We start from the raw sequence: 25,935 nt of genomic DNA, 5'->3' as shown, positions 1-25,935 counted from the left end.
AATATTGAATAAATATTAGCGTGAAAAAATCACTTATATTTATTTGACCCCCCCTGGGAATCAAACCCGGGACCTCCAGTACGGCAGCCGAGCGTGCAGACCATTACACTACGGAGGCAGACAGAAGAGTAAATAAATATAATTATTATTAATATTAATAAATTATTTAAAAGGGATTTTTTTTTATGATGTTTTAACTCAAAATATAATTATAATCTTTCTCCAACCTCATTTCTTCTTAATTCTATTTTCTTACTAATCTCCTCTCAGAGACGTATGATTTTATAGTCTTACTCATTGAGACAGATCTTTGTTGAGCTACGTGGTTGAGCTACTGCTGATATATTCCAAAATTTGAGAATATGTTAATTCCTGCGATTAATTATTATATAATATATTGTACTATACACAAATATTCTCTTCATCCATACATACATACGTACATGAATATTTAATTGAAACTAAACATACTGTAATTACATATTCAGTATTATTTGCTGATGATTCTGAAATAATAATGAATCCAGATGAAATTTACTTGTATATCCTCACATAAATTAATAATAATCGATAAATTCTCTTCAAAGGAGTTTTTAAAATTGACTTTTCTATATAGTTCAATATAGAATTTCGATTTATTGTATTGTACCTATCACAAAATATAAAAATCTAAATAACTAGTTAACTGCAGTTTCCTGTGTCAAATAAAAATACTGTATAACTGTTAAGAAATATGTATTTTAATAATATTCTTAATTTATCGCAAAAGTAAAAATGATCATGTCTTATACATATATAAGTCTTATGTATATATTTGCTATCGGCGATTGCTTCTTTGTCTTGCGAGAACGAATTCCCAATGAAAATTCTTTTCATAAACCCGGAACTAGTTTAAAGATTAAAAGTCACTCTCTACTTATACTAAGAAAACAGAAAAATCAGTGTACTTTTATCTTTAAGAATATACTTAAAAGATTACTTAAGTTTTGAAAATACTTAATCTTTCATTGACCTTATCATAATTCAACGTTAACTTGGTAAACCCCTAATATTTGGTCAAATCTTTTGTAACACGTGTTTCGATGCACTCAACATAATAATCAAACACATCGAAATGCGTATCACGATTTTGTTAAGATGTAAATAATAGTTATTAACCAAGTATATTTTGATTTCAAAATATTAACATATAGCCACAAAGAAGCCGCTAAATAAACTTTCAAATACAATATTTTATAATTTTTTAAATCTAATCAAAATCGTTTTTTTAACACATTAAAATATGGAATAATACAATTTTATTTCTTCACAGGATTTCAACAATGAAAAAAACTATTTTATTTTATTTTGATTGACCTCAATAGTACCCTGAATTATTTCTTGATTTCTCTCCAAGGAATTCACATTTATGTAACAAAGTACTTACAAACTGGGCAAATACTTTTTTCTCAAAGAAATAACCCGCAAAGCGTCTATTTTAGATGCTTGTCAGCAGGTAGGGTAGTAAGGATAGGGAAGGTAAATGTGAAAAATAAATCACAAACACCCAGACCAATTGAAAATAAATATTTCTTGAATTGATTTTGAATCAAATCCACGACGCCAGTTTCGCAGTCGTTCATCTACCCAACTACGCCACAGTGCCTGGCCATATCATTCAAAGTTAGTTTTATTTCAATTTACATATGCATAAATGCAACATATGTTTTACCAACATTAACGATATTCAATTCACGTGCATTATAACTGCAGAGATTGAATTGCATTCAATTTGTTAAATTAAAAATACGTCGATGTGCATTTATTGCATCCATGTAAACCATTATTATCTACTAAATGCAAATTTCCATTACAAACATTTAAATATGTTTCCAAAACTCATGTTCATACAAAATACATATCTTTGGAAATCGATAATTTTGATTCGCATGTAGATAGACTTTTATAGGAATTGTGAAATCAAGCAGAATTTTCTATCCATTTATTTATTAGAAAAAATGTGTCGACACTGAGATTTCGTACTTAGACAATTACTTTTTTTTGCAAACAAAATTTTTATCCATAAAATGATAATGTTTTTCTTAGACAAATGACATGCTCTATTTTGCTGTTATCAGCTTTAATCATCTGCTTTTCGTATATTTTTAACGCAATCATGAAATACATTTTTCTTTCAATTTTATGCTGAAATTTTTGTGGATAATAATTTTTCTAGTGAGAAAATAACATTTTTAATCAGAATTTAACAAAAAAAGTTTTCCACCCCCATAGGCTCTTAAAAAGAAAGGGAAAATATACAAATAACTAGTCAGAAATATTTTTCTAAAGTAATTTCGTATAATATTATATTTGGTATTTTTTTTAATATTAACCCTAAAAATGCTTTAATCGTGGAAGTGGAAGTGGTCATATTTCCACTACTGTTAGATAATGAAACTCTGTAATTTCAATGTAGATGGAAGCATCTGTAACTTCCGAAACTAGTCATTACAATATAATACTCAAGTGGTAAAAAATAACCGTTTTATTATTTATTGACACGGCATTAACTTTGTGAAATGACATGTTGATTTTTTTAAATTCTGATAAAAAGTTAATTAATAATATGATGTATTATTTCGAGAAATAAAAAATACTTTGTGTTTTGATCCACGCACATTTTTATTAACCAACTAGTTTCGGCAACAACCTGTTGCCCTCTTCAGGGTTTAATTTATGACAGGGTTTAATTTAAACCCTGAAGAGGGGAACAGATTGTTGCCGAAACTAGTTGGTTAATAAAAATGTGCGTGGATCAAAACACAATTTATTTTTTTATTTCTAGAAATAATATATCAATATGATCCACAAAGTTAATGCTTTCAATATTTAAAAAAAATAATTCTATGATGTTTCATAATACGTTACCATTATTATCTATGTTTCCATTTACAAACTTAACAACCCCCTTCCCTCTATTTATTACCCTATCAACTTCAATGAATATACCTAAATATCTTTGCTTGTTAGTTTTACTTTTCACCTGTAAATGTAAACATCTGTTAGTTTTCGAAACTAGTCGTGTTTAATGAAATAAAAGACATAAAGTGGTATAATACAAGTGTTTCATTTTTAAAAAATAATAAATAAGTGTTTTATTTATAATTTTATATGACATATATTTTAAAACAATCAAAATATAAAATCAGCACACTGATAGAACGATTAGCATTTAATTTTTGAGTATAGATATTACACTAATAATTTGGTATTTTAATATTACAAAACTAAAGTAAAGTACTACAGAGTTGTTAAAATGATTGCGTTTCTCATAAAATATTAGAAATTTACTTTTAATTTGCATATTGAGGCGACGAGTCTAAATATGTATACCTACCCCCTAATGTAACCTACTTGCCAATATTTGTTTAAATCGGACCCAAGGTGTTCCGTGCTCAGCAACATATAATATAATAATATGTGCTTAGTTACACTTCAAGTATCGAGCATACATGGTGTTTCAAAAATGTATCCACACATTGAATTACTGAATAAATTATTAAGCCTTTCCATGGATTACTTTAACACAACTTTCCCAAATAATTTTATAAGAGAAGTTTGGTTAGCGTGTTTAACTACCGTCCTGGAGGTCCCGGGTTCAATTCCCAGGGGGTGGGGGTGAAAATAAATATTATCGATTTTTCACTCTTTATTTTTTAATATCACCCTTAAGCGCAGGAGTGGTCTCCTTGCCTTCATGTAAGTAACGATCAAGATAATACTGCGTCAATACGATGCTGTGCCTTATGCACCATTGGGTAAGGTATATGGTAAGATAAATGAGATTGTGATTATCGAACAAAAATTTTTTAGCCTAGTGATCGCTTATACCAGTCAATAACAGGTTGTAAAACTTCTAGAAAACCCATACTTATTCCGTACTAAAAATATATATTTATCTCCATCGAAATAATAATAACAACATTAAAAAAAATCAAATTAAAGAAAAAATTACTATGAAAACTGTTCATCAATAAAAATGTCGAGTACTTTGAAACACGTGTCACAAATTAATTAAATATTTATCAGCATTTGCCAAAACAATTATATATTTTATAATGGATATATATTAGACCACAAAGTGACTGCCGAATCAATTAACAAAATTAATTAACTAAATAGTTACTTTGACAGAACGCGAGAATTATTTATTGATTCGACTTTCATTTTGTGTCTCAAACTTTAATTTTAACTTTTTTATATTAATTTTATTGGAGCATATAAAATAAATCACTTTGATAATACTACTACATATTTTGTTAATTAATGTATGTATGTTAAAACAAATTATTATAAATAATACGGTTGCTTTTATAAACAGGTCAAAATACAAACTAGAATTGTGTTGTATTTTTAACTATTCATGAGAACTTCTGTACAACATTTTGAGTGTGTCCAAATACTTGTTCACAAAATCTGGATTATCTCCAATTACAGGAGTTATTTTCATATTATTTTTTGACATCTCATCAAAGATGAAGAAGAATATGGAAGTCTGGACATTTACGGGAATTTTAAATTTAACTTAATTAGAAATTAATTTAGGCAATTTAGTCTGGACATTTATTTATTTTCTAGTGAAGTTCTAGTGATTCAAGAACAAGGTTTCTAAATTGGTTCATATGTATAGAACTTCCAAGAATTTGAGTAGTGTGGTTGTCAATAATGGGTAGAATTGGTGAATGTTACACGTGTGTAAAGTGATCACTTAAACCAGCCTATGACCCCGTAAATGTATCAGCCCCGTAAATGCCCAGACTTCCATATTCTTCTTCATCTTTGATGAGATGTCAAAAAATAATATAGAACTTCAGTAGTTCTCAAAACTTAAACTGACCCTTATCCTCAACCAATGGAGCACTGCATAGTATTGAAGCAGTGTTATCTTGATCTTCAAATACAGGAAAGAAAAGTGATCAGTCATGCTCTACAGGCACCAGAAATTTTGTTGGTTGAAAAGTACAAAAGCACTATGAAGGTGGCCTAGTTCTCAAAACTAGTCGCGTTTATATGAATAAACTCAGATATGTGGTAAAATAACCAATTTACGTATTTTTAGTGTATAATGTATTGTAAATGGATTAATCAGTGTGCACCTAAATAACCTCACATACAAATTAAAGAGTTTCTGCTCAATAAAAAAGCTTCTCTCATCCTACCATATATGTCTCTAATGATATTTTAGTGGATGGAAACACTTTTTTTTTTCAATTTTTAATGAATGTTTTACCTATTAAATACCACTATTTCTTAAAATCTACTGTGACACGTGTTTCGATACATTCCGCTTCAATTTTAAACACTAGTGGTATTTACTAAATAAAAAAATAATTGAAAATGGATATATTTTACCACAAAGTGACTTGAAAGTAATTCCATATTCTTCTTCAGCTTTGTTAATATGTCAAAAAGATGCATCTAAATAGTTTAAGAGAGGTGCAAAATATGAATAAAAATATCTTTGTGTAGATGTCAAAAAATAATTTGAAAAATACTCCTATAATTGGATATAATCCAGATTTGTGAACAATTATTTAGACACTTTTAAAATGTTGACAAAAAATAGTTCATAAAAATCCTCGCATGACAAATTCCCAGAGGAAAGACACACGGCCAAATTGTTTAAGCATCTTATTGGGACACCGTGTATTTTAAGTACGCAAGCATCAGTTAAGTAGACCCAAGTATTTCTCTTATCAACGCCGATACCCGAGAGCACTTAACATATGTCGTTAGTGACGAGCATGGCTTAGAACTCGGTATTAAGCCTTACTTTGTACCAAGGGCGGGCCTGATAATTACGGGGTTGATACATATAACCTTCAGGGCTGCTTTGATGAACCGAATGAAATATTCATCAATGCATTTGCCACTTTTGCACCTACGGTATTAAATTATGGATCATAATTATTTAATCTTGTGATAGAATGGGGTGCTGAATGAATAACAGACACCGTCAAAGGAACTGAAAACTTTCAGATGAGATTGTTCTAGGTAGGTACTCAATTATTTATGAAGGTTTACTAGCAGTTTAAATATTCACATGGGTAAAAACTATTTTTGAAGTTGTAATACTTGCTTACTATGCTCATTAAAAGTTTTTGTTTGTTTTTAATGTTGATAAAATATATTTGATTATAATAATACAGATATTTATATAGTGTACTAAATTCCATTTTAACAAATAAAACCCTTATAGCGAAAGCTAAACTGGCTATTGAGCTTTCGCTAATAGGGGTTTCTAGGGTTTTTGTGGTAAAAATCGGATTGTGTTGGATTGTGGTCCCGTAGTTGGTGTCGCGGACTCTTAAGTCAGAGTTTCTCGGTTCGAACCCACTCTACCACAATTTGATACCTTTTTCTAATAATGAGCCACTTAGGCTCACAGAAATAGTATGAAATTGAAGTATTTTTGTAAATAATGAAAACGCAAATATATCTGTTTTTTCAAATTAAGATTAAAAATAAATAAAATAAATATATTGTAAAAGGTTGTTTCAAAACAATTTACATTTTGACATCTCAACATAGATGATGAAGAATATAAAAACGCCTGGTTATTTACAGGGCTTATGACATATCAAAGGCTAATTGAGTGTTCACTTTACACACGTGTAACATTCGTTTTTCTACCCATGATTGACAGCCACACTACTCATTTTTTTGGAACTCGTACATACGAGTACGTCTATCATAAATCTCAAGCCGTTTTATGTTTAAATTCACTCCATCCATCTATGGTTAGTTTGAGAAACCTTTCTATAACAGAGACCCTTTACTTAAATGCATGTAAGATTCTGACTGGATTATAAGCCCTGTTAATAACCAGATCTCGAGAGTGGCTCGATAATTTGGGGACCACATGAGCTTACGTACTCTCTTACGATAGAGAAAGTCCAAAAGAAGTTTCTCAGATATCTCTACATGAGAGAGTACGGATATTATCCTTGGCTCTACCCGACCGAGTTTCTCCAGGGTATGCTTGGCTACAATAGTATAGAGACTAAAATGAATGTGTATTTGATTACGCATTTTTATCGATTGTTGCGCGGTATGATCTATAATCCTGAAATTATCCGAAGCATTGGTCTGCGTGCTCCCAATAGTTACCTAAGACAGCGTCGCACAGTGATTCACCCAGAACAAGCTAGGTGGACAAAAACATTTTATTCTACGATTTGATTGTTCTGGTATTGATCAATATTATTTCATTGATTTTTCGAATAATTATGCATTGTTTGATAATTCTGAAGCTTTGGGAATATTTTAATTTAAAAAAAACTTATGTACGAAATAAAAAAAGTATTTAAAAAAAATCAGTATTGTTATAACAAGAAAATACATAATATACACAATTAATACAAACCCTCATCCGCACCCCAATGGTGCATAGGGCACTGCATCATACAAACGCAGTGTTATCTTGATCGTTAACACACGAAGGAAAGGTGATCAGCCCTCCGCTTCAGGTACCAGTCCAGGGTAATATGGAATAAATATTCGAGTGAAAAAATCACTTTTATTTATTCGACCCCCCTGGGAATCGAACCCGGGACCTCCAGAACGGTAGCCGAGCGTGCTGACCATTACACTACGGAGGCGGATACACAATTAAACACATCATTAATTATACAAATAAATTTACTCTTAATACTATACAATCAACTTGTGAGGGCCTCCGATAGTCACACATCAATGGCATTTTATGACCAAAATCGCGTTAATTCTTAAATAATGATTAAACAAAAAATTAAACCTGGGGTAGGCAAATAATTATTTCCCTATATTATTGTAGAATTATAGCAATTTTTATCATAAAATGCGATTAAACTGTCGCTGTCAGAAGCCCCCTTTAGTTATTGTTATTGTACCTATGTATATACTTTACGGAAATAATTTAGATTACAGAAATAAACATAGAATAACATTAATAAATAATACACAAGACTAATAATCATTATCACGACTCATCATCAATCTCACAATCAGACGAATCAGATATTAAATAATCACCATCGTTACATGGATGAAAGTTATTTGCCACCTGATGTTCTGCTATTGAAGGCGGGACAATTAAATTCAGAACTTCCAACGGTAATTTATCGGTTCTCTTTCTAGGTACTTCTCTGAGTGAGTTAATTACAGGATCGGATGTTTTCAAAAGCATATTCAATAAATCTGTATTCGTGGAAGTACGTGACAGTTTCCTAGTATGGTGCTCGCGGAATCTACGACAATCTTTATTTCGGGCCTCTTGAGATTCTTCCGAGAGCTCACCGACTGGAAGAATGAATGTTTTAAAAACCACCGTACTGTGTACTAGACTTGAGGCTGACTTCCTCCAGATGATGAAGAAGCGCAGGGATGATGCATTTTTATATTAAATTTTACATCTACGCCCTCTAACCAATTTTTATTTTTGTTTAAAAAATGGTTCGTCTTCATATTAGCTGCAGCCCACTTTTCAGAGAATTTTGACGAAACACTTTAAAATTTTATCAGTAAATGCTTCTTTGAATCAAAAATCATATCCGTAACACAAAATTTTTTAATAATAAAATCCATCAGACGAAAATTTCGTTCTTCTTTCGCATGTTTCCGCCATTCTTCATATAGTTCTAATTTCGAGAGAGAGCACTCACGATCTGAAAAAAATAAATAAATGAAAATTGCTACTATATGTCTTATAAAAATTATATATCGTTGTATAGCTAATGAATGTAGCTACATAATATCAAAAAATTAGCCTGGATACATCTGGGGACAAAAAGATGCATACGTTCAAAAATTTAAAACGAAAAAAAAAATTACAATTTTTACGTAGTTTTTCAAACTCTATCATAACTCATACTGTCGTGCATTTGAACCAAATTTAAAATAAAATAAAAAAATTCATACCCTCTTAAGTAAAATCCATTACAGCAATAGTAATATTCTTCACTTCAAGTCTTGTAAGATGTTATTGAAAGCACTGCAAAACAGCAACTAAATTGTTTACAAAAAAGGAATAACCTTATCACTTCATTTCAACGGCTTATGACTCATCGTTCTGGAATATTTGCCATAATAATTACCTGGAATTGTGACTAATGGGGGGTTGTTATTATCATGTTATCATCAATAAGTCGATTCATTGAATTGACTTTTGTCTTGCTGGCTTGTTCTGGGCGAATCACTGTGCGTCGGCGTAGATTGTTTCACATTCCTATATACAGGATCAACCTGCCAATGGTTATGCCTGTAGGAAGAGCCACCGCTATGTTGAACATTATCACGTTGGATATTGATATGTTCCATGTGTCCGAAGGAGTTTTCCGAAGCGGGATTCTACTACACCTTTAAGTCTTCTTGCTTACTTTTAATATATTCGCCTTGAATATTGTTTGTTATGTAAATATAAACATTTTTTTTGTTCAATAAAATTGAATAACTTGAATTTTATTTCCATATTCTTCTTCATTTATGTTGATATGTCGAATTGTAATCATATATCCTAGGTGGAGAAGCCCAGATTTGTGAACAAGGATTCGGACACACTCAAAAATGTTTTGAATACAATTGACTTAAAATGGGTTATTGTCTTATCCTCATTACGTGAAAATATTTTCACGTATGACGTATGAGGGTGTGGTATAGGTAACAGAGATCAGAATCTCAAATTAAGAGTGTGAGTGTGTGTGTGTGAGATGTTTGATATAGGTGGAGTTCATCCTTTAATATACTAATCTCCGAGATCCTTAGATATACAGAGAGTTAGGACAGGGATCGGTAACCTCTTGGACCAAAGAGCCAAACGTTTTGGAAATTTTTGGGAAGCCAATTTTTAACCAGTTGCCTGTTTATCCTAAGCGTGGCTCAGGCAAAGGAGTTTGTGTTGCATTGATGAGTACGAGTCCTGCTTGGGCAAATCGAATTCCAACTTGGTGGCATTGATTTGCCCGAGCCAAATATATTTATGTGTTTGTTTTTATTGACTAACCCGAGTAGTGTTCGGGAAGTCCTGTTTCGAGTTGTTTGATTTCCTACACCGACGAATTTTCTCGCCGAAATTCGACAATAATTTTATTTAATTTTTAAAATGTATAAAAGATGCATGAAAATAGTTGTTTTTATTATAAATAGGTAGGATTTTTGTCAAACGAGCCTTTTATTGGCATATTGATCATGAAATTGGTTTGAAACTAGTGTGGTTTTTCAAAGGTTGTTTTCTTTTAAATGTTTACATTTTTAACAAGAACAAGATTTATGAAAGAATATGTGCATAAATGGCACCATCTTTCTTTACCCAACCGAACTAAAAATAAATATACACAGAATATTTATTAATTTTTTATGAAAATTTCTGTGAAAAAGGATATTTCGAATTTGACAAAGAAAGAGACAAACAAATTGCTTAAAGAAACACACGTGGCTTGCGAGCCACACGTTGCCGACCCCTGAGTTAGGACATTAAGGTCCTCCGGCAATATCCTGCCAAGATATCGTCTCGTCACACGTGACAGATAGTTGGGTAACTTAGCCCAAAGCCAAGTTAAGAAATACCTACCTATAGATAAATACCAACTGAGAACATTAGCGTGTGGTTTTACCCCGCATGCCCTCCAACCAACATCTCAATCCAAGTAAAGTTGGTAAAACTTACGCAGAACTTATAAAATATTAATTGTGTAATATTTTAAGGTTGTTTTATACCAGTGATCGCCACACGGTAGCTTGTGAGCTACCGGCAGCTCGCCGAGGCTTTTTCACAGGCACACGTAGTTCATTAAATTTGCCTAGTAAATTTTAATATTTTGTTTATTTTAAATCCCACCCATATTTAATTATTGTAATGTTTATAAATAAATATTTAAAGTACGCATTATATGTTTTATTGTTAATATGATTTATTTAAAATAATATAAAAATATTTTTATTAAAAAAAGAATAGACTTTCACCACTTTTTTTATTCATACAATTCAACCTACCGGTTTCAACAATACATTGTCATCATCAGGGTTTATTTTAAATAATTATTTAATAAAACATTAAAAATATTAGAATATTTCACCAAAAACTTTTTTCTTTCTTTTGAGTGTGTTTTTGGTGAAAATATTTTAATATTTTTAATGTTGTTTTGGTGAAAACAAAGTCTATTCATTTTATAAGGATATTATAAGATGTACCACAAAGTATCTGCGGAAAACATTCAAGAAATAAAAATATTTTGTATAATTCGATAAGGATCCATGATAAAAATTAAAAAAAAAACTGTAAGAGGGATTTTTTTATGGGTAGCTCACCAGACAATTTCAATTTCTGAAAGTCGATCACATTCTTATTGAGTTTGGAGACTACTGCGTTAAACTGGCAGTGCGCAATGGAGTCCTAGTTTCAACCCTTAAATGTGGAAGTGAAGCATGGAATCGGCAAAAAAGTACGAAAGTAGACAGGATGCGATCTCTCAGACAAATGTGCGACAAAACGATGCCTGTTAGATGTTCGAATGGTGATGATATAAGGAAAAAATCCATGGCTAAGATAAACATAATCGATTGTTGATGTTTACGACAATCAACAGTCCGGCTTCTCCTGAGGTCTTTTACGTAGTTTTCTCCTACCAATGAGTAAATGCTGAAAAGTTCCTGATTGGCCAACACATTTTTATTCTTTTTATTCCCAACACAGTTATAAATAAAACACATTTTTAACTAGATAAAACAAAAATCCACTTAATGATTTATAAATCTTGTACATAATAAACAAGGTAAATAATAAATGCAGTTCCCATCTAAAAAAATGCTCAGCATTCCACGGATCCACGGTCTTCATGCTAACAAACATCAAACCGCTAGGAGAGATATCACATATTTGAATAAATTTGAATTACTGTGGATTCCAATCATTATTTTTTCTTTACAACAATTTGAGTGTGTCTAAATACTTGTTCACAAAATCTGGATTATTTCCAATTAAAAAAAATTAAAAGCTTCTTTTCATGTCACCAATAGATGTCTCTAGTGAAGTTCTATTGATTTAAGAATAATGTTTCAAAATTGGTTCATATATATATATAGAACTTCCAAAAATTAGAGTAGTGTGGTTGTCAATAATGGGTAGAGTTGGTGAATTTACACGTGTAAAGTGATCACTTAAACCAGCCTATGACGGTCGTCAGCCCCGTAAATACCCAGACTTCCATATTCTTCTTCATCTTTTATGAGATGTCAGAAAATAATATGAATATTATATATAAAATACAATGAAATCTAATCTGCCAACATTCTTAAAAGGATAATTCAGTTTAAAGGAAGCTTGCTTCAATGGCTATTTTTTTAGTATTTATATTTGAAAAAAAACTTCACTTATATCTCAAAAGAGGTAATTAAATTTTATTGGGATAGGAAAATTAAAGATTGTGCATTTACAGGATTTATGATCACTCATCGGCTGGTTTAAATAATTATTTTATATATTAATTATTATTATTGCATTAAAAGCATTGTTAACTTTGAGGCATAGTAATATAACACTTTCCTTATCATTCACCTTATCCGGATTCGTGAACGATGAATGATAAGAAGAGTGTTAGATTATTTTATAAATTATTAATATTTTTAATATTTAAAGCCTTTACTTAGTAATAAGTGATTCGTCTACTGGTTTCGTTAAACGCATGTTGTTCTATAATTATTTTTTCTCTTTCTTTCCCAGGTCGTCCTGACCAAGTGCACAACTGCAGCATCCTTAATGTGTCAATGAGTTCCTTCACGGTTCGCTGTGCGGAAGGATTCAACGGAGGACTCCCGCAAACATTTCTTCTGGAAGTTAGAGAAACTAATTCTCAGGTAAATAGTGTAAGATTCATTTTTAAACACTTTATAAGATAGTATACTGTAGACATGGGCAATCGCATTCAAAATCGACTTATAAAACGGCTTCTTCAAAAAATAAGTCGTTAAATCGATTTTAGATATAATTACGAGAAGCTGATCACCCAATCAATACACAAATTTGGTTGAGTAAAGCATATGTCTTGCTCCTAATATATTTTATTTATTTTTTATCAACCTCTATATCGTAATAATCAGCGCATTTGGCTACCAAGCTGGAGGTCCCGAGTTTGATTCTCAGGGGCTTAAATAAATATGGGTGATTTTAAACTCTTATATTTATTCATATCACCCTGGACTGATACCTGAAGCACAGGGCTGATCGCCTTACCTTCATATACTCGTATGTATTTAAAAATCAGATAACACTGTTGAAATGTGATTTTATCTGCCTCCGTGGTGAAATGGTGAGCGTGTTTGGCTACCATGGTGGAGGTCCCTGGTTCGATTCATAGGGAGGGGGGTGAAAATAAAAATTGTTGATTTTTCACAATAATATCTTTGTATTAAATGTCACCCTGGACTGGTACCTGAAACGCAGGGCTGATCACCTTCCCCTTATATATTTAACGATCAAGATAATACTATTTTTATTTGAAACAGTGCCCTATGCACCATTTGGGTGCGGATAAAGGTTAGAAGAAGAAAGAAGAAGAATACGTTTGATGATTTGTCATAAAAATCTGAAGCTGGAGTAAAATATAAACCAAGAAAACGTAACAAATACCATCTCATTCAGACCCAGAAAGTAACAGTTAGTAATTAGTCACACTCTTCCTTTACGAACTTTCGTTACTTACTTAGTTTAAGTAGTTAGAATAAAAAACGTTCGTCATTTATTCTCCAATTAAACGTTTTTGCCGTACCTACACAGGGAATGTAGTTTACCCGAACTTCACTATGAGGTAAAAACAAAAATCCCTATAGCTTTGAATCATTTAATAAATTTTGTTGAAACTTAAGTAGGTACCATAACGTTCGAAACAGATCATATTAATATACGATTTATTTTAAAGGCACATGTTTCACTCAATTTTGGATGATTAAAAAAAATATCAGATATTTGGTTCAAGGAGTATAGTAAATTTAATTTGATACAAGAAATTCAATTGAAGATGCTCAGGGTAAAATACATTATTTATGTAATATATAGAAAAAGATATCAAGAGGAAATATAAGGTAGGAAAAAAAAAATAGTAGCAATAATTAGGATACTCAGGGTTGCATGCCCTTATTCGTACAAGCTTATATAAACTTATATGTATGATTCTCTTAAAGTAAATATGAATAACTGTCTCCTTAACAAGTATTAATTTTCTGTGTGAACAGTGTTTATGTGTCTTGTTCGCAATATAAACTTTTGTATACGGCCACTTTTTGAGTTTATTAATAGAAACATGGTTTTGAGATCCGTAGTTTTTGAAACTAGTAGCGTTTACATAAATAAACTCAAAAAATTGGTTTATAGAAGTATTTTATTTTTGTATTCAATCATATGAAATTAAGTAAGTGAATAAAGTTATCTAGATATTAATGCAGTTTTTCTTTCACAGGCCATGAAAGTGAACCTCAGTTCAGCTGTACCGAGATTTGCAGCGTCAGGGTTGGAGCCAGGACATCAATACCTCGCTGGGGTGTTCGCCTACAACCCTAAAGGAAGAAGTGAGCCTGTCGTCATTCAGGCTTCCACCCTGAGACTCCCCGAAAAGCAGCTCACACAAGAAAGTGGAATCATCGGTAAGTGAATTGCAAAAATAGTGAATAAATTTTGTACATTAAAAGCATTGATAACTTTGTTGTATGGTAATAAGACACTTTCCTTACCATCCATTGTTTACTTTGTGTAATACCACTTTTTTAAAGTGGTATTACACAAAGTAACAATGGATGGTAAGGAGAGTAAATAAATTATTCAACTATTCTGATTATCTAAATAATATAATGAATGCCATCTATTTATACTGGCTGTTGGTCATCAATACCAATATGTCAAAGTCATAAACAAAACATTTAGGCTATCGATTCAATTGCCGTAGTATTTACATACATACAAATATTTCGTTGTGACATGTCAATTATTGTTAATTCAATTCGTTTTTTTTTATATATATCTATGTACAATAAAATAAAATATATATTATTGTGTTATGCCAAAAAAATAACATTAAAAAAACTGTATTCACCTTTGGATTGTTATTATGTATAAGATATATTTTAAATGTCTCTCAGAGTCAAAACAGTTATATGAGAAAGAAATATATATTTTACTATTCATTATCATCAAATACATAATAAGAAATTACATATTACGGTAATTTGCCCTCACTAACGTTTACTTTTAACTTTACCTTACTTAAACTTTACCTTTCGTTTACTTTTAACATTCACGATTCTGATCATATTTTTCCAATATCTTTACCAATTTATATTGTTTTTGAAGAACTATAGAAATACAGTGCTTATCAATGTGTGATTTAAGCGTAGTCTTGTGAGGTTCTCAACAATCCAACAATTTAACAAAAAACAACCCGCTTTCGATTTTTCAAATCAAATTAGACATAATCAAGAAATTGCTCATGTAAAATATTGTTTCGCCTCCTTAGTGTAGTGGTTAGGAGGTCTGAGGTTTGATTTTCATGGGGGATAAAAATAAATTTGATTGATTTTTCTCTCTAATATTTATAATCATTCAGAATCTGTAACCCTGTAAACCATTTGGTCCGGATGAAGTTGGAAGGTAGTAGTAAAAAACTGGTCAAAATAAGATATTTAAAAAATATATAATATGTATTATATTTCAAGCGTATTTAAGCATATACTCGTATACATACTGGAAGACTTATAAAAAGTATCTTGATTTTATTACACTCATGCGGGAAATTGACATTTCTTTCTTTCTTAGAAGGTCTAAAAATAATCACATTTCGTGGCAATCAAACAATATTTCGTACTTTCATTGATTAATTTAGCAGTCACTTTGTAGTGACACGAGTGTCAATCCATTTTTAATTTAAGTTTTACTTGGTAAATACCTCTTTTTCTTAAAATCTTTTGTGGTTTTTACCAAGTTAAACTAAAATTAAAAATATTTCGTACCACTATAGACACATCGTGACCAAAAAGTCCCCTCTTTCTTTCCGATTGTACCAGGGCATCAGACCTTTGAACGGGTATTGCTCATTCCTCATGCACTATTCCTTGCAATTCTGCACCGGGGGATGCTCTCTAGCGTAAATGAAACATTCGGTAACATTGCTCAGAAGAAATCAGTCGTGAAATGGAACTAAAATTGTTGTGTTTCGAGCTCCGCCCTCTGACGGCTCGATTTGTTTGTTCACTGATTTGTAAGACGAATTTGTTTCTGTAGCAAAGCAAATCAAGGGAATGAATTCTCTAGACTCCATAGCTAATGCGCTTTGAAGTTGTTCCTACGTAAACATTTCGCGTCGTAACGTCTGATTTCGTAGAACAAAGCTTCATTTCGCATATTTGTCTGCGAAATTAATAACATAATCTTAATTAAATAAACATTAAATATCTTGATATATGCTTGAATGATAACAATTTCATATGTTGATCGAAATTAAAATCATTATTGTGTAACTTTCGCATAAGTTAAATTCGTCGAAAAACATCAAATTAATAATTAATATTCATCGTCAAATTCCAATTACTTTTGTTTACAATTTGTAAGAAATCATATTTCTATTTTCTGAAAATCCTTTCAATTCATCTAAGATTTACTGTGTATAGTTGTAACGTATAATTTTACATCTTTTAAATCAAATCAATTTATTAATTTAAAATGAGGATTAATTGTAAAATTCTCTTTAAAAAGTATTTAGTGAATTCTCGAAAAATAATAACTTTTACGAAAATACTTCTATAACTGTGATTATTTAAATTTAAAACAAATTACATTTCTTAAGTTAAAATCCCATTCGCAGAATTGATAATCAAGATGGTTCTGAAAAACTTTTCCTCTCTTTACTTATTATGAAGATTTTTTCAATAATAAGAATTTGATTTTATTTTAACAAAATTAATTTTTTATTTCTTCGATGGCTGACAATTTAACAATCAAATAAATTTATTTAAAAAAAATAGTATTTTAAAAACTGCCTAGGCACGGGAAAACCAAGTGACGTCACATTATTGCATTTACAAGATTTTGGGTCTGTCTATATCCTTCTTCACAAATCTACATTTCACCATAAAGAAGTTTTTTTTTTTAAATTTTGACATCTCATCTTTGTCAACCCAGACATCCATGTTTAACTAATAAAGATATAAAAATTGTAAAAATTACTCCTATGTGAAGAAACCCAGATTTGTGAACGAGGATTTGGACATACTCAAGACGTTGGGAATAAAAATAACTGGCCAAATTATAAGCTGACTTGACAAAAACTTGTAAATCATGTTTTCAGGCAACTCCCAACATGTAAAATAATCCGATTAAGATCTTACATACATAGATGGTTCTAATAAACTGAAAAATGAAGCGTCATAATAATTATGATAAATATAGGAGTTACAATTTTTTTTAAATGTGGTTGTTAATTGTGGGTAAAATAGTGAATATAATCGTGTGTAAAGTGATCACTTAACCAGCCTATAACACATCATAAGCCCTTTAAATGTCCAGACTTCCATATTTTTCTTCATCTATGTTGAGATGTCAAAAAAAATGTAAAAAGTAAATTTTTGCTGGGGAGTGAAAAATGTGAGTAATCCAAAAAAAAAATATTGTAAAATTTGTCTCGTTACGGCAAAACCTAGTGAGGATATAGTATGGTAAAATAAAAATTGGAAATTTTATGATTAAAATTAAATAAGTAAAATAAAAAATATATATAAAATAAATATTATTCTAGTTCTGCTTATAATACCTATTGTATTCTTGCCTGTGCCTTTACTAAGACCCAAATTATATTGTATACACACACAGGCCATGCCTTTGTGGGATCTTTTTTTTTGTATTCATATTTTTTTGTATTTGAATTTATGTCATGTTTGTATAATGCAAAAGAATATAAAATAAAGAAAAAATGTGTATTTTTAAAATAAAACAAATAAATAAAAATGTAAATAAGCTAGCTAATTAAGTAGGACTGTCATAATGAAAAATAAGTCGGACATAAAAACATCTGTCTCTTTGGCCAAGTTGTAAGGCGATCAATAGCTCGCTATTTGGGCGTAGGATTTTTTCCTCGAAGCATTTAATCTAATTTTCGAAGGCGAACTTCATTTTTGTCGTTCTTGGAACTTTGATGTCGTGAATAATTTGCGTGCCTGAATTATTCAAGTAACTTTCAACAATAGTATTTTCTGCTGGAGCCGGCTCTCGATAACTTTACCCATATTTATTTTATCCTAATCACGTGGTAGACAAACCGGCCTTATTTACTTTATTTTATTCTTTTTTTTTGCCAGTACACCAGGGATGGCGAATCTTTTTGAGCCAGAGTGCCATTTTTTTTTTCAATATAATAATATGTTGCGTGCCACATGCCACGGAAATACAAAATGCATCAAATGTTTGTTTAACAGATGCACTAGATTTATAATGTAAACTAATCGTTAGTACAATAAATAATTTTTAATGGCAAAATAAAATAAACAAATAATAAACCGACTTTAAAATTAGATTTTTTTAAATGTAGAACCCTTAAAACATCAATATTATTGAGATAATTGTTGTTTGACGCTGAATGCCATTTTTTGTATCTTTTTCGTAGCTTTAAATATAAAACAAGCAGTAGTTTTTACGTCTGTGAGTTTTTTTTTTGTATTGTCACCATAATGTTTTTCTCTTCATTCGCATGCTATGCAATTTTTCGTCTCACGTTTTATGGGTTCGCCATCCCTGCACTACACCAAATAAATTAAATATTTTTTAATGAAAATGTTAATATTTACTTTATTTTGATTGTGTCCAAAGCTTTGTTCCCTACATACATTGAATTGAGTTTTCTCCTAAATAAATGAAAAAAACTTACTTAACTCAACCGTAAATTATGCCAAGAACTTGTATATGAAAGATAATGTCATTTGCAGGATATTGAACCAATATTTCACTGTGAACGCTTTATTTTATTTTTTTCTTCTTATACATATTAACAATTTCAAATATGCAGTAATATGCATTTTCCTCACCGAGTCTTCCCGTGCCGAGACATGCTTAATGTATTCCTTGTCCTATTTTTAATAACTGTTCGCTATGATGTATGAAAAATTAATTAAATTATTATGAAATTATCGCAACTTAATTCCTATTTCAATAACTGGTCACTTTGACTCATGTAAAAAGTATGATTTTTTTATAATACGAACATAATTATTTTTCTCTTTTTAATTATCAATATAAATGTAAACATTTGTTTAAAGTGAAGCAAACATTTAAACATTCTCCCAGTAATCGATCAAACAACATGTCCTCTCACTCAAATATCCAATGAATAATTTTTGAGTACTGTATTATAAATTCTGTTTATCGAAGCGATGGATATTTTTAAAAAGCTTTTGTAATTTTTTTAACTGATGGAAACAGTTATTTATTTAGTCCTTCGTTCGGCGTGTATATTTTTTGTGAAGCCATGGGGTACGAATGAATCAACTCAAATAACGAACATTGATCAACAAATTTACACTACTGTTTACCGATAAAATTGTGTTTACATTTTACGATACGTTTAAAACAAATCATTTATTATATAATTTTAAAATAGTTATTTTTAGAACTTCGGTCCCAGGAGCATAAATTTTGATGAAAAAAATTATATTATCTCATTGATTGTCAGTTTAACAGTACTTTTACATGTTAACGAGAACATTAGTAGTTCTCGAAACTAGTCGTGTTTACATCAATAAACTCAAAAAGTGGTATTTTACTAGTGCGATAATTCATAATAATGATATTTATATTGCGAAATTAATAATTAAAAAATACGAGGTATAACCCGTAAATCATATATTTATATGATGAATAAAAAAAAAATACGGTTTTTCTTTATCGTATTTTATGTACTATAAGATGGACCTCAATTTATTTATTTTTAAATAGCATGATCACAATTTTCATTCTACATATTTATTTTTATTTTATCTTTCTTTGAAAAACAAAAATGACTTTTCAAATCGCCTCAATTTTGGAGCTCTGGTAGAATCCTTGTTGTATCTGGTAGAATCCTTATATCCTTGGAGTGATTTCCTCACAAAATATTGCATTACATATTAAACATTATTATTACACGTTATATCCTTAAAATGCACGTGGTATTGCGTGGTATGAAGACTCCCATCACTGCAATGTTGATAGGTACTGTCCGTTCATATTTATTTTACCTCTGATTTATTTATATTCATATTTATTCTAATTTATTTTAGATATGTTCATATTTATTTTACTTTATACATATTAATACATGTTTATTTTATTTATGTTCGTATTTATGTTTCCTCTGATTTTTATTTAGTTAGCCAACATAACAACTAGAGGTTAAATAACTGTAGATTGAATAAATGTTAAATCGAACATTGATATTTTTATTTTAATTTCGAGTACACCACTCCTATTCACCTATACTGTGGAGGCGATTATATTTTAAGTTTCTCTTATAGCCCGTAAAAAACGGCATATCAAATTGATTTTGTGCTATGATTTAACTAGTGTGGTATAAAATAAAATATATCAATATATCTTTGTTACAGATCTCCCTCATACAGCCTTCAAATTTACACCGATGATGAGCGTTGTGACCGGAGCAGCTGGCGCCATTTTCATTGTGGCTGTCATTATCATTGTACTTCTTAGGAATCAGTGCAATAAGGTACAAAAACTTTTATTTACTTTTGTCAATTTAAAATGTGTTTAAAACATAAGCTCAAATAAATTCAGTGTTTTTTCACATCACTATTTTAAAGTGATAACATAAACGTAACGTGAAGTGTAAAAGAAATGAATCGCTTTCATCGGTTTTCTTAGAAATCAATTCAATGAGTTACGAAAACACACTCAGATATTCGCTTTTTAGTACATATCACTAAACATAAAAAAAATAACTGTATTTTTCCATTACTAATATAGTATGTTAACTTTTGATATTAGGAGAATAAGACTTGCCTAAATTTAAAAGAATATGAGTCGTTTTTATCAGTTTTTCTCAGAAATCAGTAGACTAACCGAAAAATACATGCTCAAATGTTCTCTATTTGGTACATATTACGAAACATAAAAATAAATATGTTTCCCGGATACTAAAACAGTTTATTAACTTCTTATGCTGAGAACATAAGACATGCGTAAATTTAAGGGAATGTGTGTCGCTTTTATCTTCTCTTTTAAAAATCAGTACGAGTTACGAAAACATATGTTTTTTAAATATATTTGAAACATATTATGAAACATAAAAATAAGTGTATTTTTACGTTACTAATTTAGTACGTTAGTAGTTTAGTAACTTAGACTAACAACCAAATACCTTAATAATTTAAAAATTACAATTTTAACACAAATATCTTTAATTTGGTTTACATATGAGAAGAAAAAATAAACATGTGATGTGCTGTATGGATATTGCTACAATATTATATGCTGGTGTAAGTGTAAAATGATGGAAGCAATGAATCCATAGGGAGTAGGATAAGCTAAAGATGTGAGGAGAGAGAGGGAGAGGATTCAAGAAAAGAATTATGAAAGTGACAGGTAGGGTTTCAAGAATATAAAGAAATGTGTCAGAATTTTTTTTAAATTTGAGGTTATCAGCAACAAGAAACTGCATTTTAAACGTCGAAAAAAAAATTGTTAAAAAGAATTTGTTAATATGCTCACATTATTTACATTTATATATGTATAATATATATATATTTGACTTTAATTTTGTGAAATAACATGATGATAAAAATACAAAAATATGACACTTGTAAAAAAACCCATTTGAGTTTTTTAATGTAAACACGACTAGTTTCAAGAACTGCAAATTCTCATCAACAGGTAAAAAAACATTTCTCATTGTATTTTCACATTTTCATGAATATCTGCATTTCTCGAAGCTAGTGATGTTTGGATTAATAACTCAAAACTGGTGCAAAAGGATTTTTTTTTGTAAATGAAAGCTTTACAAAGTATGTTTCATCTTTTTATACAACGACCATGTTTAAAATATATTCAACATAAACGATTTATTAATTATTACCACTATCATTTTGTTATGTTACCGCATGATCGAATCACAACATAATCTACTGATTTCAATATAACAAGCACTACCGGAGCTTATTCCGATGAATTATTTACGTTCATTCTAAAATGGACAAATTATTATAAATCGCTGATTTACTGATTGCCACCATACAGTAATTTATAAAGGGTGTTTAGTGGTGCGCTGCGTATGAGATCCAAACATGAAAAGCCACCACACTGTGAAAATCGAATTAGTTAAAATATTGTGCAAAAATTAAAAAATTAAAATAATAAAGTAATATTTTATCAACCATATAGTTTCGCCTCCATAGTGTAATGGTAAACTGTGAGGAGGTTCAATTTATAGGGAGGGGTCAAAAAAATGTTAGTACTTTTCGATCTAAGTTTATTATTTAATACTACTGTTGACTAGTACCAGTAGCAGGAGTGATCTGCTTGCCTTGTTTGCAAATACAGATTGGTATAGCTTTCTATTATCTCTGCCCGCGCCGGCGTGATGGCTAGTTAAAATTATTATAAACATATGTATTTACATATATAAGGTTTTCATTAGAAATTTTAGTGGTTTATTTATTTATTTTTCAAAACATATATCATACATAAGTCATATATATAATATTCCCGATGAGTAATTTATATTTCTCATTTTGGGACATGGGATTAAGGGTAACAAGACTGGAACACAAATAATAAAGTTAGATTTTTTTAAAAACTAATACCATAAAAACAATAAATAGGTATAATAAATAGGTATAAGAAGCATTTTTAAAAGAAATAAATGAGAAAACCATAAGATAAGAAGCATAATTAAAATAAACACATGAGAAAATATAAAAAATTAGAAAATATAACAAATGAAAAAATATAAATAAACATAAGGTACCTAATAAGAAAATAAGAAAATATGACTAATCACTACATACATATCTTTCCATAAAGTATTTTTTCAGACGATTTATTTTGGATCCCCGATTGGGTTCTATTTCATATTTTTTTTTTACTTAATTGATCAATTTATTTTCCCAGGATCGCAGACGCCGAGGCGGTAAGGCCGGCACGCGCTCGCCGCCTCTGGGCGCCGAGGGGGGCTCCACCGGCAGCGACTCGGGGGGCGGCTCGCCCGGCGGGAAGACCGTCACCGTGGCCGTGCCCCCCAACTGCCAGAAGGGCGGCAGGGCCCCGCAGCCGGCGCACCGACACCACCTGCTGCAGTCCGGCGACGGCGCGCCGGATGGGGACGAGAGGAATCCGGATATTATTCCGGACCAGATTGACGGAGATATACAAGTAATTTTATTGAATAAATAATAATATTCGTCCGCCACCGCGGAGAAGTAGATGTCGCATATATCTATGTACCTGTGGATGGCAGTCGCAGATTCGATTGCTAGGAAGGTCAAAATAAACAAAAACATATTTCTTAAACTATGTAATGCTTACAACATTTTGAGTTTGTCCAAATAATTTTTCACAAGCTATTTTTTCTTTTTTTACATCTCAACATATTCTTCTTCATCTATTTGGAATTGTCGATTTATTTTATGTATTATAAACGTATCTCAACCTTTTTTAATACAAAACAAGATGGAAGTCTAAGCATCCCAGGGCTTACGACCTGGCATTTTTTTGTTTGGGAATTTTAAAGAACAATTTTGTAACAATTTTCGAAACATGTATTTATAGTATGCCATGGTCTTGGATGCTCAGACTTTTATCTTCTTTCAACCGATAGATGTTTTTTTTTAAGTTAAGACACCAACATATTATATTGACATATCATACGTAAGTTTAGTAATTCAGAGTCCGATTATTTAATATTTAATTAACTATAAAGTAGCTTCTCCGCAGAGGTAGGCAGAGAGAATAGAACACTACATTAATATGTCTTTGTATACATCGTCTTCCACATTCATGCATCTCATCACACATACCTTATCAAAACACCTAAAAAAAAACGATAATTCTTATCTCAGTCGTGCATGTTTTCCTTATATCACCATTCAAACGTCTATCGCTCAGGTACGTCGTTTTGCCGAACATTCGTCTAAGAAATCGCATTTCGACTACACTCTCAGTCTACTTTTATCATTCATTTGTCATATCCATATTTCGCGTCAATACATCCCTACCTTTTCCATGACTTAGTCCCCATTTTAATTTTTTTATTCTTCATCTTCTTTTGGTAAATCCTAGGGATCCTAGGGGTCGTCCTTCAGGGTTACCTTGAAGGGGAATACGTGGAAGTCTGTCTTCTGACATTCTATTTATTTGTTCATTCCAGTATCGCCTTCGTTGTCGTTCCCACTTCACGATATCCTCCGTCTTACACATGCTCCGGATGTCGGTATTTCTTACTAGGTCTCGCATTATGGTTTCAGTTATGGATGCTTTTTTTTAAAATTATAATTAATTTTGAATAATCAAAGTGATTTTTTTGTTCTTCACAGATTGATTACATTCGCAAAAGACAACACGTGTCTACGATCGACACGGGCTCCCCGAGCCGGGGGCTCCTCCAGACTGGCGGAGGGGGCGTGCCCCCCAGCCGGCTCACGGGGCCCTTCTGTCCGGCCCCCAGGAACGGTATTCCACTCCCCAGCATGCACGACTCTCACCAGGGCTTGTCGAACAATAACATCGTAAGTAAAAAAATCATATATGTTTTTTTCCTTCTTTTTTTTACACCCTGCTCATAAATACTAGGTCATACTATGGATAAGGGATTCTAACACATTTACTGTAGTGCTTTCAAATATATATTATGTGGGAGAAAAAAAATATACACGTTATACACAACATTTCGAGTGTGTCCAAATACTAATTATAAATAACTATTTTTTTGAAAGAGAAATGTGTGTTTTTATGACATGTATTTAATATCAAAAATACTTCAATCTCATACTATTTCTGAGAGCCTGAGAGGCTCATTATTAGAAATAGGTATCAAAATGTGGAAGAGCGGGCTCGAACCCAGAATCTCTGACTCAAGAGTCCGCGACACTAACCACGGGTCTCCAACCCGACAAAATATATGAATTTTGATTCGATTACCTTAGTTTTATAAGAGTTCCAAATTTTTTGTAATCTCAAAATTAATATTAATAAAAAAAAATGTGTATTCAAATCCTTGCTATCAAATGCTGAGATGTAAATTTTCCCACCTTGGAAGTATTTACATCAAATTTTTATTGAATTCTCGAAAAAAAGTTGACGTTTATTATAATGCATATACGTAGTCAGAGTTATTCCTGGATATTTTGTCCGCCTCCGTAGTGTAATAGTTAGCATGTTAAGCTACCGTGCTGGAGGTTCTGGTTTCGATCCCTAGTGGGGGGGGGGTTGAAAATAAATATTAGTGAATGTACACTCTAATGTTTATTTAAAATAACCCTGGACTGGTCCCTGAAGTGCAGGACTAATCATCTTGCCTTCAATATGATGTAGTGCCATTTGCATCATTCGGAGCAGATAAGATTTAGAAGAGAAGGATTATTAATTCTTCGTGTATGTTGATATGGAACGAAATATTAAATAAAATTCAGCTTCCTAAAATAGCAATACCACCTTTATCTCTCGGGCAGATAACGCTTGGAATATAAGCAGAAAGTTTAATATTTTATAAAAATGTTTATTTCGGCGGAATATTTTCTTAACCTTATTTCTCCGGTATCGGGCAGGACAAATGGGTGCTTTGTGTAATTGAATTGGGTGGAAAACTATAAAAATCTCCGTGGTTGTAACAAACATGATGTATTGGGTAATATTTCTAAAGCTCTGCAATACTGCGGGTTAGCATTACAACTGTGCAAAATATTTAA

At 31.1% G+C, this 25,935-nt stretch overlaps 1 protein-coding gene across 1 annotated transcript in view; it reads left to right on the top strand.

The window, feature by feature from the left end:
* The window catches only part of side-VII (sidestep VII transmembrane protein), a 238,925-nt gene that overhangs the window by 207,901 nt on the left and 5,089 nt on the right, over window positions 1–25,935 (top strand). Inside the window, exons 11-15 of the mRNA XM_088258892.1 lie at window positions 12,734–12,867; window positions 14,466–14,649; window positions 20,626–20,744; window positions 23,144–23,404; window positions 24,565–24,756. Of these exons, the coding sequence (XP_088115018.1) occupies window positions 12,734–12,867; window positions 14,466–14,649; window positions 20,626–20,744; window positions 23,144–23,404; window positions 24,565–24,756 (890 nt within the window). The remainder of the gene's footprint in view (window positions 1–12,733; window positions 12,868–14,465; window positions 14,650–20,625; window positions 20,745–23,143; window positions 23,405–24,564; window positions 24,757–25,935) is intronic.

The sequence above is a fragment of the Brachycentrus maculatus genome, unplaced genomic scaffold (assembly GCF_059751285.1).
Source record: "Brachycentrus maculatus isolate JH-2025_06_01 unplaced genomic scaffold, ASM5975128v1 h1tg000104l, whole genome shotgun sequence".
In the NCBI taxonomy this organism is placed as follows: domain Eukaryota; kingdom Metazoa; phylum Arthropoda; class Insecta; order Trichoptera; family Brachycentridae; genus Brachycentrus; species Brachycentrus maculatus.
Note: the sequence above shows the minus strand (reverse complement) of the source record. Positions and strands in the feature narration are given on the sequence as shown.